The 13444-nt window shown below is 47.7% G+C and overlaps 2 protein-coding genes across 7 annotated transcripts in view; one reads left to right on the forward strand and one right to left on the reverse strand.

The window, feature by feature from the left end:
• Window positions 1–10696, reverse strand: part of Fkbp6 (FKBP prolyl isomerase 6) — a 93157-nt gene extending 82461 nt beyond the window's left edge. For 2 of the 4 annotated variants that reach the window (XM_031338199.1, XM_031338200.1), the window contains exons 1-6: window positions 10590–10696; window positions 8993–9116; window positions 8676–8793; window positions 7033–7122; window positions 5395–5597; window positions 4046–4165 (exon numbers count right to left, since the gene is read on the reverse strand). In XM_031338199.1, the coding sequence (XP_031194059.1) occupies window positions 4046–4165; window positions 5395–5597; window positions 7033–7122; window positions 8676–8793; window positions 8993–9049 (588 nt within the window). In that variant the 5' untranslated portion in view covers window positions 9050–9116; window positions 10590–10696. The other 2 variants (XM_031338198.1, XM_031338201.1) reach the window with 2 other exon arrangements.
• Window positions 10697–12996: 2300 nt separating this feature from the next.
• The window catches only part of Trim50 (tripartite motif containing 50), a 17502-nt gene continuing 17054 nt past the window's right edge, over window positions 12997–13444 (forward strand). For 2 of the 3 annotated variants that reach the window (XM_031338203.1, XM_031338204.1), the window contains exon 1: window positions 12997–13396. In XM_031338203.1, coding sequence (XP_031194063.1) covers window positions 12998–13396 — 399 coding nt within the window. In that variant the 5' untranslated portion in view covers window position 12997. The remainder of the gene's footprint in view (window positions 13397–13444) is intronic. The other variant, XM_031338205.1, reaches the window with a different exon arrangement.

Raw genomic sequence — 13444 nt, forward strand, 5'->3', positions numbered from 1 at the left:
CTCAGAAATCCACCTGCCTCTGCCTCCTGAGTGCTGGGATTAAAGGCGTGCGCCACCACTGCCCGGCTGTGGCACATACTTTTAATTGCAGCACTCAGGAGGCAGAGCCAAGCAGATCTCTGAGTTCCAGACCAGCCTGGTCTACAGAGCAAGCCAGGGCTGCACAAAGAAACTTTGTCTCAAAAAATGAAATAAATAAATAAATAAAAGTGTGGTATAGGATGTGTGCACATGAGTATAATGCCTGTAGAGGCCAGAAGAGGACATTAGATCTTCCTGGAACTGGAGTTACCCGTGATCTTGTGCCTAATGTGGGTCCTGGGAATTGAACTCAGGTCCTCTGCAAAAGTAATACATGCTTCTAACCACTGAGCCATCTCTCCAGCCCAGTTTGAAGGTTTCTAACAGGAAAAGGCATACAAACCCGAGTGAGGCAAACAACAATCTGCAGACAACACACTCTACTCTTTTGCCTCAAAAGGAAAAAGGACAACCAACCCACCAAGGACAGGCTGGAGCCCCAGCACCCACATCGGATGGCTCACCACTGTCAGCAATCAGAGCTAGAAGGAGTCCCATGCCTCTGGCCTCTAGCAGCCCTAGCACTCTCAAATGCATATACTCCTACACAGAAACATACACACAATTAAAAAAAACTTGGGAGGTGGGGTTTGAAACAGTGTCTTGCTTTACAGTCCTGGTGTCTTGGAACTCACTATGTAGACCAGGCTGGCCTCAAACTCCCAGAGATACACCTGCCTCTGCCTCCCCAAGAGCTGAGGTTTGTGCTAACATATAGCTTCTTTACTTAAAATTTTTTTTTTTTTTAGTTATATGTGTATACTTTGCCTGTATGTTTGTGTACATGTATGCCTGGTGCCCAGAGGATCAGAAAAGATTCCCTGGAACTGGAGTTATGAGTTACAGATGGTTGTGAGGTACTCTATGGGTGCAGTGAATTCAACTTGGTTCCTATGTAGGAGCAGAAATGCTCTAAATTGGTGAACCATTCTTTCAGTACCCTTTTTTTTTTTTTTTTTTTTTTTTTTTTTTTGGTGTGTGTGTGTGAAAGAGACAAGGTTTCTCTATAAAGCCCTAGTTGCCTTGGAACTTACTCAGTACGTAGGCTAGGCTAGTCTTGATCTCACAGCAATCTGCCTGCTTAGGCCTCCCAAGTACTGCAACTAAAGGTATGCACTACCATTCAAAGCTTCCCTTTTTTAAACCTTTGAGATAGGGTCTTATGTAACCCAGGCTGGCCTCAAACCCACTATGTAGCAAAGAATGACCTCCAATTTCTTATTTTTTGGGGTGAGGGGTGTTTCAAGACAGGGTTTCTCTGTGTAGCCTTGGCTGTCCTGGAACTCACTCTGTAGTCCAGGCTGGCCTCAGACTCAGAAATCTGCATGCCTCTGCCTCCCAAGTGCTGGGATTAAAGGTGTGCGCCACCACTGCCTGGCTCTTATTTTTAATTATGTGTACGTATGTGTACCTGTGCTTATCTGTGGGTATATGCACATGGATCCAGGTGCTAGTAAAGACTAGAGATAACATAAGGAGATAACAGCCCTTGGAGCTGGAGTTACAAGCAGTTGTGAGCAGCCTGCTGTGAGTGCTGGAATAGAACTCAGGTCTTCTGCACTCTTAACTTCTGATTCTCCTGTGTCCAATCCAACAAAGAGTGCACCTGCTTTACACAGTGCTGGGGATGAGGCCCAGGGTTTCATGCATGCCAATTCTACCAACTGAGCTGTAACCCCAGCTCAGGTCTGTTTTCTGGAGAAATAAACCAAAAAGACAGTCGATTCTGGAATGGGCAGGTGGGGTGTTGTTAATGGGTGTGTGAAATAGTTCTGTTTCCATGGCAGAGAGCAAAACAGACCTCTTTCTCACCTGCCTGACCCAGAGCCCTATAGCTGGAGACCTGACCTGCCACAGAGTGACTCAGTCTCCATAGTCAGAGGCAAACACAATGAAGAAAATCAGCTACAGCTGGAGAGGGGTAGTGCTGGATGGAGGATATTTTAATAAAATTTTGGGGAAGTAATTTTTTTGTTTTTACATGTGTGCATGTTTGTATGTATGGATATATGTGTGGTGTGTATCTGTAAGTACATGTGGAGACTAGAGGACAACCTCAGGTATCAATCCTCAGAAGCCATTCATTCACCTTGTTCTTTCAGACATAGGCTCTTCTGCTGGCCTGAAGCTCACCAAGGGGAATAGGTGCTGGTCAGGAGTTCCAGGGACCTGCCTGTCTCTGTCTTCCCAGTACTGGGACTACAAGTAGGCACTACCTCACCTGGTCCTTTTCCTTTGTTTTTAAATATGGATTCTCAGGATCAAATTCATATCATAATTCTTTCTTTCAAACTCTTTACCAACTGAGCTATTTCCCCACCTCCCCAGGATGGTAATTATTAAAATACATATGAACATAGGTAAGAAAAGTACACAGCTTAATGAAGCTTCATAACTCAAATATACCCAGGAAAACAGCCTAGAAATCAACATGCAGGCCAGGCATTGCAGTACATACCTTTCATCCTAGCACTCGGGAGGCAGAGACAGATGTATCTCTGTCAGTTCAAGGACAGCCTGGTCTACAATGCAAGTACTGGCAGGCTAAGGTTACACAGTGAGACTCTGCCTTAAACAGACACACAAACAAATAGAATCAACAGATACAGCCAGGTTTGTGCCTCATGCCTGTAACCCCAGCACTTGAGAGGCTGAGGTAGGACTGCCATGAACCTGAGGCCAGCCTGGGCTATAGAGTGACATGGTCTTTAAAAAAAAAAAAAGATCAACATACAGAACATTGCCTTACACCACTTCATTCCCCAGGCCCCCCTCAGTCATTCCCTTCTACCATAAGGATTTTTTTCTGTGTATGTGTATATGTATGTACATGTGTGTGGGTGGGTGTGCACATGAAGAGGGCAAAGGACAATGACATGTGTCCTGCTTTATCACTCTACCTCAGTGGCTCTCAACCTGTGGATTGGAACCCCTTTCACAGGGGTCACCTAACACCATTGGAAAACACATTTACATTACAATTTATAACAGGAGTAAATTTACAGTTATGAAGTAGCAACAAAAATAACTGTATGGTTGGGGTTACCATAACATGAGGAGCCGCATTGAAGGGCAGCAGTGTTCGAAGGTTGAGAAGCTCTGCTCTACTTTATTCCTGAGACAAGATTTCTCACTGAACTTGAAGCCAAGTCTCAGCAAGCTTCTTCTTTCGGCCTCCCACAATATTGGGATTGAGCATAAACATAGTCATGCCTGGCTTAAAAAACAACAACAAAACCTTTATGTGTAAGTGCACATGCCTATGTGAATGTATGTGTACTATGTGGGTGCAGGAACCCAGGGAGGTCAGAAGAGGGCACCATATTCCTTAGAACTGAAGTTGCAGGCAGCTGTGAGCCATATGGATGCTGGAACTCAAAATCTGATCTTCTGTAAGAGCAGTAAGTTCTCTTCACTGTTAAATCATCCTCCAGCATCCATGCCAGCATTTTAGGTGGGCACTGGGATTTGAACCCAGATCCTCACGCTTATGAAGCAAGCACTCTTACTCACTGAACTATCTCCTCAGCCCCTTTTTGTTGAGGTAGAGTCTAGCTAAGAAACCCAAGCAGGCCTGGAACTTACAATCATCCTACCTCAGCCTCTCAGGTACTGGGATTACAAGCATGAACCACCAGGCCCAGCTTAATGCGATCTTCTTGGTGGCTGCCCATGAAGAGTAGCAAAACAGATGAAGTTTATGGTTTGAAGTTTTCTGGGGCTGTTCAGATGGCTCAGAGGTTAAGAGTACTGGCTACTCTTCCATAAGATCTAGGTTTGAATCCCAGCACCACGTGGACTCTCTGAAACTACAGTTTCTGGGGATCAATTCCCAGGGACCAGACATTTTCTTCTGGCCTAGGCATGCCCGTGGTGGGCAGACATACATACAGACTACATAGCCATACACATAAAAATTTAAAAGGCAAGTTTTTGGGAACTCACACTTCCACAGTATTCTTACCCGCTTGTATCTCACTTTGGCATCACAGAAGCGATTCTGGCGGAAAAGGTAGTTGCCAAACTCCCTCTCAGTTGCTGCTACTTTGAGGACTTTCTGGAGTGGAAACTGTTCTTGCTGCTCCTGAAGAGCAGAGACAAGAGGAGCAACATGGAGTGAGAAGCCCCAGTGGCACAGTCAGCAGCATTTCCCTCTTGGACCATGAACTTACTGCTTGTGTGTGCAGAGGCCACACAGATGCATACTATAATAGCCCACCTAAGGAGCAGCCCAGTTGTCAGTGGCTGTGGTGGTCCTTCTCAGATTCCCCCAGAAGCAGAAGGACCCGCCGAAAGTGAAGGAGCCTGCCAAGGCCAGACCAATTACTCAACAGAAATTTGGAAGGTCCTAGTTGGCTTAGGGCCCAGGGAGTTCTACATGCTCATGCTGATATCCTGGCTTCATATTAGAACCTCCCATAGAAGCTCCCTGAGCCTGGAAACCAGAACCCCAGGTAAGTGCAGGAACATGTACTCTGTGGAAAGATATGACAATGGTGAGACATTCACTTGCAGCCCTGACATTTTAGTGTGTAAGACCAAATCATATGGAGGAATAGAGGCTGCAATGGATGCACAGCTACCAACACATCTGCGTGGTTACTGATAGGACTACAAGTTCTGCTTCTGTGGGCCAGGGAGCTAGAGATCACACAGGAAAGCCAAGACTCTGCTTATGAGAACTGTAGCTATATATTCCAGTTTCCCTGAGATTGTTTCAGCTTACATCTCATGTCATGGCTAGCCTGTCAAGTTAGTAAAAGCCTTTTCTCTTCTTTTTTCTTTGAGACAGAGTTTCTCTGTGTAGCTCTGGCTGTCCTGGAACTATGTCGATCAGACTGGCCTTGAACTCAAGAGATTTGCCTGCCTCTACATCCTGAGTGCTGGGATTAAAGCATGCAACACCCTGCCCGACAGTCAAAGCCTTTTTCAATTCTTAAGGGGGGACCAATTCTCTAACTTGGCTTGTTAATATTATCACTCTACTTGACATATATAGTCCCAGCCCTTTAGTGGAGGTTCTAGGCAAGAACATCCCCAAGACTCAATAACCCTCATTATTAAGCTACCAGTGTCTAACTTCCTGAAAAGTTAGTCATCAACTTGTAGTGAGAACTAAGCCAAGGATAACTGAATAGCAAAGAGATAATACAGAGCTAATTTATACCTTACATTACCTCAGACAGAGGAAAGCAGACATCACCATACAGTAGGCTGAGTGGAACCCAGGGCAGGGTTTCTAACAAAGCCACCCAAACGTGATCCTATCCCTCCATTTATAAAGTGCTGGAAAATCCAAGTTCTGGAACTTACAGCTGAGAGTGCACAAAACTTGTCCGACTCAGCAGAGTCCAGGAAGTCAATCAGCTCGATCTCAAACAGGACAGTGGCATTTGGAGGGATGAGGGGCGGGCACCCCAGGGTGCCATAAGCATAGGTTGGCTTGAATAGGAACCTGGCCAGTTCCCCTCTGCGCATGCTTAGAAGGCCCAGCTCCATGCCCCAGAGTGTAATATCTGGAAGAAAAGACCAAGAACTCAACTGAGGTTCACTCAGCATCCCTCCATTCACAGGTACCAGTTTCCCTTACTCCAACCAAAGGAATATGCCAACCCAAGCCCAACTCAGTGCTTAGTTTTGCTCCTGCTGTCCTACTTTCCCCAAGTGCTACCTTCTGCAGCTCCATCTCTGCTGCATAGTCTGTTCTTTCTTTTAAGTTCTCTGCCATCAATGCCTGTGGTCTATCTACTCAAACTGAAATTTAAGATTTTTTCCTTTATTTTTATGTGTACTTCTATGTATGTGTTTTGCCTGTTTGTATGTGTGCCAAATTCATTTAATCAATGCCCACAGAGGCCAGAAGAGGGCAACAGATGCCCAGGAGTGGAGTTATAGACGACTGTAAGCCACCATATGGGTATTGTAAACTGAACTCCATCTTCTGGAAAAGCAGCCAGTGCTCTTAACCTTTGAGCCATTGCTTAACTCCACAACTGAAATCTTATCCACACCTCAGGGCTCTCATCTCAAGCCTTCTTTTCCACAGAGTGCCTGTGACCCTGTACCGGAGGGTGACTGTAATGTCACCAAGCAGACACAGCTCACTCCTCAGAGCTCCATGTTTCATTCAATTCTATTACATCTGTTTCTGGATTAGAGACCAACCTCCCCAACCCTAGCAAGGGCCGTAAGATGTGGTTCCATCACCTGAGATGTCCTCCTGAGACATGTATGTGTTGATGTGTGTGCATATGTATGCAGATGCTAGAAGACAGTCTCAACCGTCATTCCTTAGGGGCATCTGTTTCGTTTTTTTGAGACAGAACCTCACATTGTCCTAGAGTCTGCTAAGGAGACTGGACAGAGAACCCCAGGGAGCCATCTGTTTCTGCCTCCCTTGCGCTGAGATTATAAGCATATGATACTGCATTCGATCTTTTAAAACAAAAACAGAAACCAACCAACAAACTAAAAAACCATGGAACCCATGGTAGGATGGAAAGCAGGTCCTCATGCTCACATGGCAAGCACTTTACTGACTCATTCTCCTATGATGTCTTATTTCGCTATACATGCTAGGAAGTGAGCATTTACTATGTTTATTTCATAAATCCACAAAGCTGAGGACCTTCATGGTGGCTCACAACTGCCTAACTACAGTTCCAGGTGGCTTGCCACCCTCTTCTGGCCTCTGCAGACACCAGGCACGTATACACATATACTTAAAAAATTTAATAACGCCCAGTGGGTAACTTACATGCCAAGATAAACTTGCTAGGTAGGCTATCAGTCAAAAATAATGTCCCAAGAAGAAAAGTGACAAGACAACCTGGGTGCTTCCCAGAAACCCAAGCTCAGCTACAAACTCTTAAGAACCTGCTTCCTGGACGCTGTGACAGTCCTAAAACATGGCCTGTCTTCTTTTGCCCAGATGTCCCAAGAGGACTTTACCTTCTCCGAGTTTCATTAGCCGAGGTGTTTTCCTAAAGCAGTTAGAGTCGAAAGGCTTGTCCATGTGCTCCAGGTATCCAGAATACTTCACTAAGGCAGAGGAAAGGAAAGCACACATGTGAGGAAAGCATTCCTAAGACACCCTCAGTGCCATCGCATCAATGCCACAGGGAAACACTGCAGTCAGTTGTGCCTGGTGGAGGATGTCTGGAATCCCAGCACTGGGGAAAGTGGAGACAGGAGGAGCCTCAGCTACACTTTGAGGTCTATGCTAGCAGCAGACACCTGTCTGGGGGAAAGAGGATTAAATGAGTTTAAGCTGCCCTGCACCCAGACCCACAGGAAAGCTTCTTGTGGTGTTCTGCATATCTGACTTTCAGCTCTGAGGTCCAAGAGCTCTCCTGATGAACCAAGCCTGCAGCGCTTCTTAAAAGCTCAAGGCAGGCAAGGCTGGCAGCCATCTGTCACCCCAGTTCTAAAGAAGCTGAGGCAGGAAGAGTGTCGATTTGAGGCTGGCTTGGGATACAGGGAGACCCTGTCTTTTTTGAAAAAAAAAAAAAAAAAAGGCTGGACTTGGTGACACAGAGCACTATGGAGGCAGAGGCAGGTAGATCTCTCTGAGTTTTGAGGATAGCCTGTCCTGGTCTACAAACAGAGTTGCAGGTCACCCAGGGCTACACAGTGAACCCTATCTCAAAAACAAACAAAAATTTAAAACAAAGGCCTTTAATCCCAGCTCCTTGGGAGGCGAAGGCAGGCAGATCTCTGTAAATTCGAGGCAAGCCTGGTCTTCAAAGGGAGTTCCAGAACAGCCAGAGCACTTACACAGAGATACCTGTCTTGAAAAACAAACAAACTGCAACAACAACAAAATCCCCACATCTCTACCCCAAAACCAAAACAAACAAAAACCCAAAACAGATAAACAACAACGTCTGACTAGCATGTAGAAGGCCCAGGGAGCCATCCGTAGTACCTCGTAACCTGGCATGGTAGCATACCACAGCATCTAGGAGGTGAAACAAAAGTTCTAAGACATCTTTGATTACACAGGGTTTGAGGCCAGCCTGGGATACATGAGATTGTTTCTCAAAAACCAGCCCTCTCCGTTCAGGGGAAACATATCCAGTCCCATAAACCGCCGTATTTTGTAAATATGCAATCACTAATTGAAGATACCTAAAAAAACACAACAAAGAACACCTTAAACCAACCAGGTGGGTTGGTTTACATTCCCTGGGCTCTGTCCCTTAGCACCACCTAAAGTGGAGTGGTGCTCACCCCCTAGGCTAGGACTTGAAAAGCAGAAACAGGAGTATCAGAAGTTCAAGGTCAAGCTCGGTCAGCTACAACATCAGTTAAGAGGCTAGTGTGAGGCCGGGCAGTGGTGGTGCATGCCTTTAATCCCAGCACTTGGGAGGCAGAGGCAGGCGGATTTCTGAGTTCGATGCCAGCCTGGTCTACAGAGTGAGTTCCAGGACAGCCAGGGCTACACAGAGAAACCATGTCTCGAAAAAAAAAGGGGGGGGGGGAACAACCCAAGAGGCCAGTGTGGGTTGCACGAGACCCTGTTTCAAAAAAAAACCCAAAACCTACAACATAGTTTCCCAAGAACGAAGGGTAGCCAGCAGCGGCCTCCATACCCAGCACAGAAGCATCGGGTGTCACAGGATCGCCAGCGCCCTCTCGGATGATGTCCTTCAGCACACCTCGGTCGCCGGAAATGTCCAACATGCGTTGACTTAATCGCTCATAGGGAGACTGGTAGAGAGAAAGCCACAGGCCTCAGAGGTGGGAGCCGCTTGGCTCATCTCCTCAGGCCAGCGCCATGTTCCTGCCCTCACCTGGCCCAGGACATCGTCCCCTTCCAGGGCTCCCGGGCCTCGAGTGCTACCACCCATGGCTGCGCTCCGGGTGCTCCCCAGCTCGTGCTCCCGGGCTCCCCGACCCCCCTCCGTACCTGGCAGTCGTCTCGCGACGGGGGGATTCCATTCCTGAGGCGCGAGAAGACACTCATCTTGCCGCTCAACCGTCGCCCAAAGGCCTCGCCGGAAACTACCCCCGGAAGTCAGGCGCCTCGCAGGCTGTGCACGAGGAAGCGGCACGTGACTGTCGCAGCGAGCATGCGCGGAGGATCTGCCAGCACGCACTACACACGTGATGGCAGGCGCAAAGCATGATGGAGCCCCGGGAGGGCTACGGACAAAGCATTTTATAGGGCACCGAGCCCTTTCTTTTGGTCTCTGTGTTATGTTTGGCATTCTGTCACATCGTCACAAAATTAGTGACTGAAAGCAACAAGTACTTTTTACCTCGCGGTTGACTAGTTAGATGCTCAATTGCTTATTTTTGGGTGGTACTGGCGATAAAAGTTGTCAATATTAGGCAAACGGTCCACTACTGAGCCACATCCCCAGGAGGATTCTACGTAGGTGCCCCATCTCTGAACCATGCATCCAGTTGCTTTACTGAGGAGTCCAGGCAGGCTTTCTTTTTTTTGTTTGTTTGTGTGTTTGTTTTTTTGTTTTTCGAGAAAAGGTTTCTCTGTGTAGCCCTGGCTGTCCTGGAACTCACTCTGTAGACCATGCTGGCCTCTAATTCAGAAATCCGCCTGCCTCTGCCTCCCAAGTGCTGGGATTAAAGGCGTGTGCCACCACCCCCTGGCCCAGGCAGGCTTTCTGCTGCTGAACTAAGTCTCCATCCTGAGATTTCACTTTTCCTTCCTTTTCCTTTTCCTTTTTTTTTTTTAAGATGTATTTATTTGTTTATTTATTTCATGTATGTGAGCACACTGACACTGTCTTCAGACACACCAAAAGAGGGCATCAGATCCCCGTTACAGATGCCTGTGAGCCACCATGTGGCTGGGAGTTGAACTCAGGACCTCTGGAAGAGCAATCAGTGCTCTTAACCGCTGAGCCATGTCTCCAGCCCCTCTTTTTCTTTCTTAATCTTTCTCTTCGTTCTTCCTTCCTTCCTTCCCTCCCTCTCCTCTTCACCCTCCTTCCTTCCTCTCTTCCTTAATCTCTCTCTCTCCCTCCCTCCCTCTGTCCTTCTCTCTCTCTCTCTCTCTCTCTCTCTCTCTCTCTCTCTCTCTCTCTTTCTCTCTCTCTCTCTCAGACACACACACATAAAGAAGATCTCTGGTGGGCCAGGAACTAGGCAGATAGGCTGGCCTCAAGAAGTCATGGAGCTCCACCTACCTCCAACTCCCAAGTGCTGGGAATCAAGGTGTTTGCCACCACAGCTGGCTCCAAGATTTCAGATGTTAAAGGTTCATATTTACAGACCCCATAAGCTATGGATATAATTCAGGAGTAGAATGTTTTTGTAGCATGCTCAAGACCCTGGTTCTGTCTCCCAACAAGGCAAGAAACTAACAATGCCAGTCAAGATGGCCAAGTGGGTAAGATGCGTGCCACCAACCCTGTCAGCCAAGACCTACAGGTGGAAGGAGAGAACTGAGTATTGCAAGTTTTACCCCTTGGCTTCTCACGCATAAGGTGGCATGCACCGGCAAGCACACACAATAAAGGTTAAAATACATACATACATACATGCAGGCAGGCAGCTGGTAGGAGGATATGAACCAGGACGTGACTGTCTTGATTGGAGGGCCTGTTCTGACAGGAGGCAAAGGACTGACTCTGCAAATTCTCTACAACTCGATCTTTTGTTTTGCTTTGCTTTTGAGATAGTCTCATGAGATCCAGAATGGCCTTGGGCGTGAGAATGAACTTGACTTCTGGCCTCCTGTCAGCATTTCCCAAGTTCTGGGATTATAGGTGTTTACCACTCTGTCCAGTTTACAACTTGAGCTTGAGCATGAACGTACAGAAATAAGATATACATTACACTGTGTGGTTAAGACCTGTTCATGTTACCCCTCAAATGAAAAAAAAAATCAGAATGAGCAGTACGTTTTATCATTGGTGTGTGTGTCACCCAAACTTATAAAACGAGAAAAATCTAAATAAATAAAATACCTTGAAAATTCTGGGTTGGGGTATTCAAAAAGCTGCTCATCATACATAGCTCATACCTGCTCTTGTTTGGAGTTGGTAAGTATAAAAGGCGTGCTGTCTCAACCCTCCCCCATCCTGGGCAAGGCTGCAATCTGCCTGCGTAGGTTATCATAAGGGACCCAACAGAGGCTGCCGCCTCTGTCTCGTGGTATGTGACCCACTTTCCACCTGATTCTGGATGACCTTGAGGACACAGGTGTTGCCGGCAAAGGGGAGGGGATGGGAGAAGGGGCAGACGCCAGGCTGTGGAATCCATGTCCAGCTGGGTGCCCCAGGTCTCCGTGTCAGCTGCCCCGTCCTGGGAGGAGGAAAAGGCTTCAGTGACCAGAAAGAGCTGCTAGTTTGAGGATCTAGCGGGAGTCCTGCTGGACCACAAGAGGTCAGGTAACCCAGTAGTGGTGGGGGTGGGGGGACCACAAGAGGTCAGGTAACCCGGTAGTGGGGATGGGGGGTCACACTGTTATCTAGGTCAGTGGAGACTGTGTTTCTGCTTTGGAAGATGAACACCCAAGGCTCCTTATCTCAGACTCTCTGAGGACAGTGCTGTTCTAGGGACAAGGGACTTTGTTCTTGTTGTTCGGGATGTAACTAGTGAATAGATACAGACTTACCAAACATGCTTGAGGCCCCCAGGGTTCTATACCCAGAACTATCTAAATTGGATACAGTGGAGCACACCCAAAATCCCAGCTACATACAGGGTTCAAGGCCATCACTGTCTACACGAGCCCTATCCCAAAAGGAAGAAAAAAAAAAGTGATAATCTTGCTTTAAGATTGCTTAGGTCACAGGTCCCTGGTGGTCCTTGCCTTCAATCCCAGCACTTGGCAGGAAGAGGCAGGTGGATCTCTGTGAGTTAGAGGCCAGCCTGGTCTACAGAGAGAGTTCCAGGACAGCCAGGGCTACACAGAGATTCCCTGTCTTGAAAACAAAAAACTAAACAAACAAACAAAAAGTGCCTGGCTGGAAGGTGTCTATTACAGATTTCTGGGTCTCCAGAGAGCGTCTTCCCTGAAGTAGAAACCCTGGCTGGAGCTGGGGCTCTGGAATCTCCAGAATAGCAGTTCCCAACCTTCCTAATGCTGCACCCCATACACAGTTCCTCATGCTGTGTGACCCCAACCATAAAAAAGCATTTTTGTTGGTACTTCATAACTGTAATTTTGCTACTGTTATGAATTATAATGTAAATATCTGTATTTTCCCTGTGGCCTTAGGCAACCACCATGAAAGGGTTGTCGGACCCTCAAAGGGGTTGCAATCTACCTGCTGAGAATCATTGCTCTAGGACAATTTAATGAGAGCCTGTCTTAAAATATAGAAAGGAGGGGAGGGATGATTTTTTTTTAAAAGGTTAAAAGAAGGTGGAGGGCCGGGCAGTGGTGGCACATGCCTTTAATCCCAGCACTTGGGAGGCAGAGGCAAGAGGATTTCTGAGTTTGAGGCCAGCCTGGTCTACAGAGTGAGTTCCAGGACAGCCAGGGCTACACAGAGAAACCCTGTCTCAAAAAAAGAAGAAGGCAGAGGATTTACTTCATCCTAAGAGTGCTTGCCTAGCATGAGCAAGGCTCTGGGTTCAATCCCCCAGATGCTGGGGTCACGCAGGGGTGGTGTCATAGCTCTATGTGACATTTGTGGTCCTGGAGACTGAATCCAGGGCTTCACATATGCTAGATAAACCTCTGAATTAGACTCCCTGTTGAGCTGTATATCCAGACTCATAATGGCGATTGCTTTTCCGCTACGTCCTTTTTTTTTCCAAGACAGGGAAACTGAGGCTCATGGTTATAGTATGCTAAAATCAGAATCCAGGGCTGGTATCCTTTTCTCCCTAAGCTTCCAGCAGCCCTGGGGGTGGGGGGGGGCGCACAAATATGACAGAGGGAGGGAGCGGCAGGATAGAGACGGACTGCCCCCTGTGTTACAGCTGAGCAGTGTGCATGGCTTGGCGGCTAACTGTGCCGGAACTTCAGGACCAGCTGCAGTGTCCCATTTGCCTGGAGGTCTTCAAAGAGCCTCTGATGCTACAGTGTGGCCACTCCTATTGTAAGGACTGCCTGGACAACTTGTCCCAACACCTGGACTCCGAGCTGTGCTGTCCTGTGTGTCGTCAGTCGGTAGACTGCAGCAGCTCCCCGCCTAATGTCTCCCTGGCCCGGGTGATCGATGCTCTGAGGCACCCGGGGAACACAGAGCCCACCGTCTGCGTGCACCACGGAAACCCTCTCAGCCTCTTCTGCGAGAAAGACAAGGAATTCATCTGTGGTCTCTGTGGCCTGCTGGGCTCCCACCAACACCACCGAGTCACACCAGTCTCCACTGTCTACAGCCGCATGAAGGTGGGCAGGGGTGGGCGAGGGGGTGGCCAGGCCGCTAGCGGGGGGGGG

Source organism: Mastomys coucha, unplaced genomic scaffold (genome assembly GCF_008632895.1).
Source record: "Mastomys coucha isolate ucsf_1 unplaced genomic scaffold, UCSF_Mcou_1 pScaffold22, whole genome shotgun sequence".
NCBI lineage: Eukaryota > Metazoa > Chordata > Mammalia > Rodentia > Muridae > Mastomys > Mastomys coucha.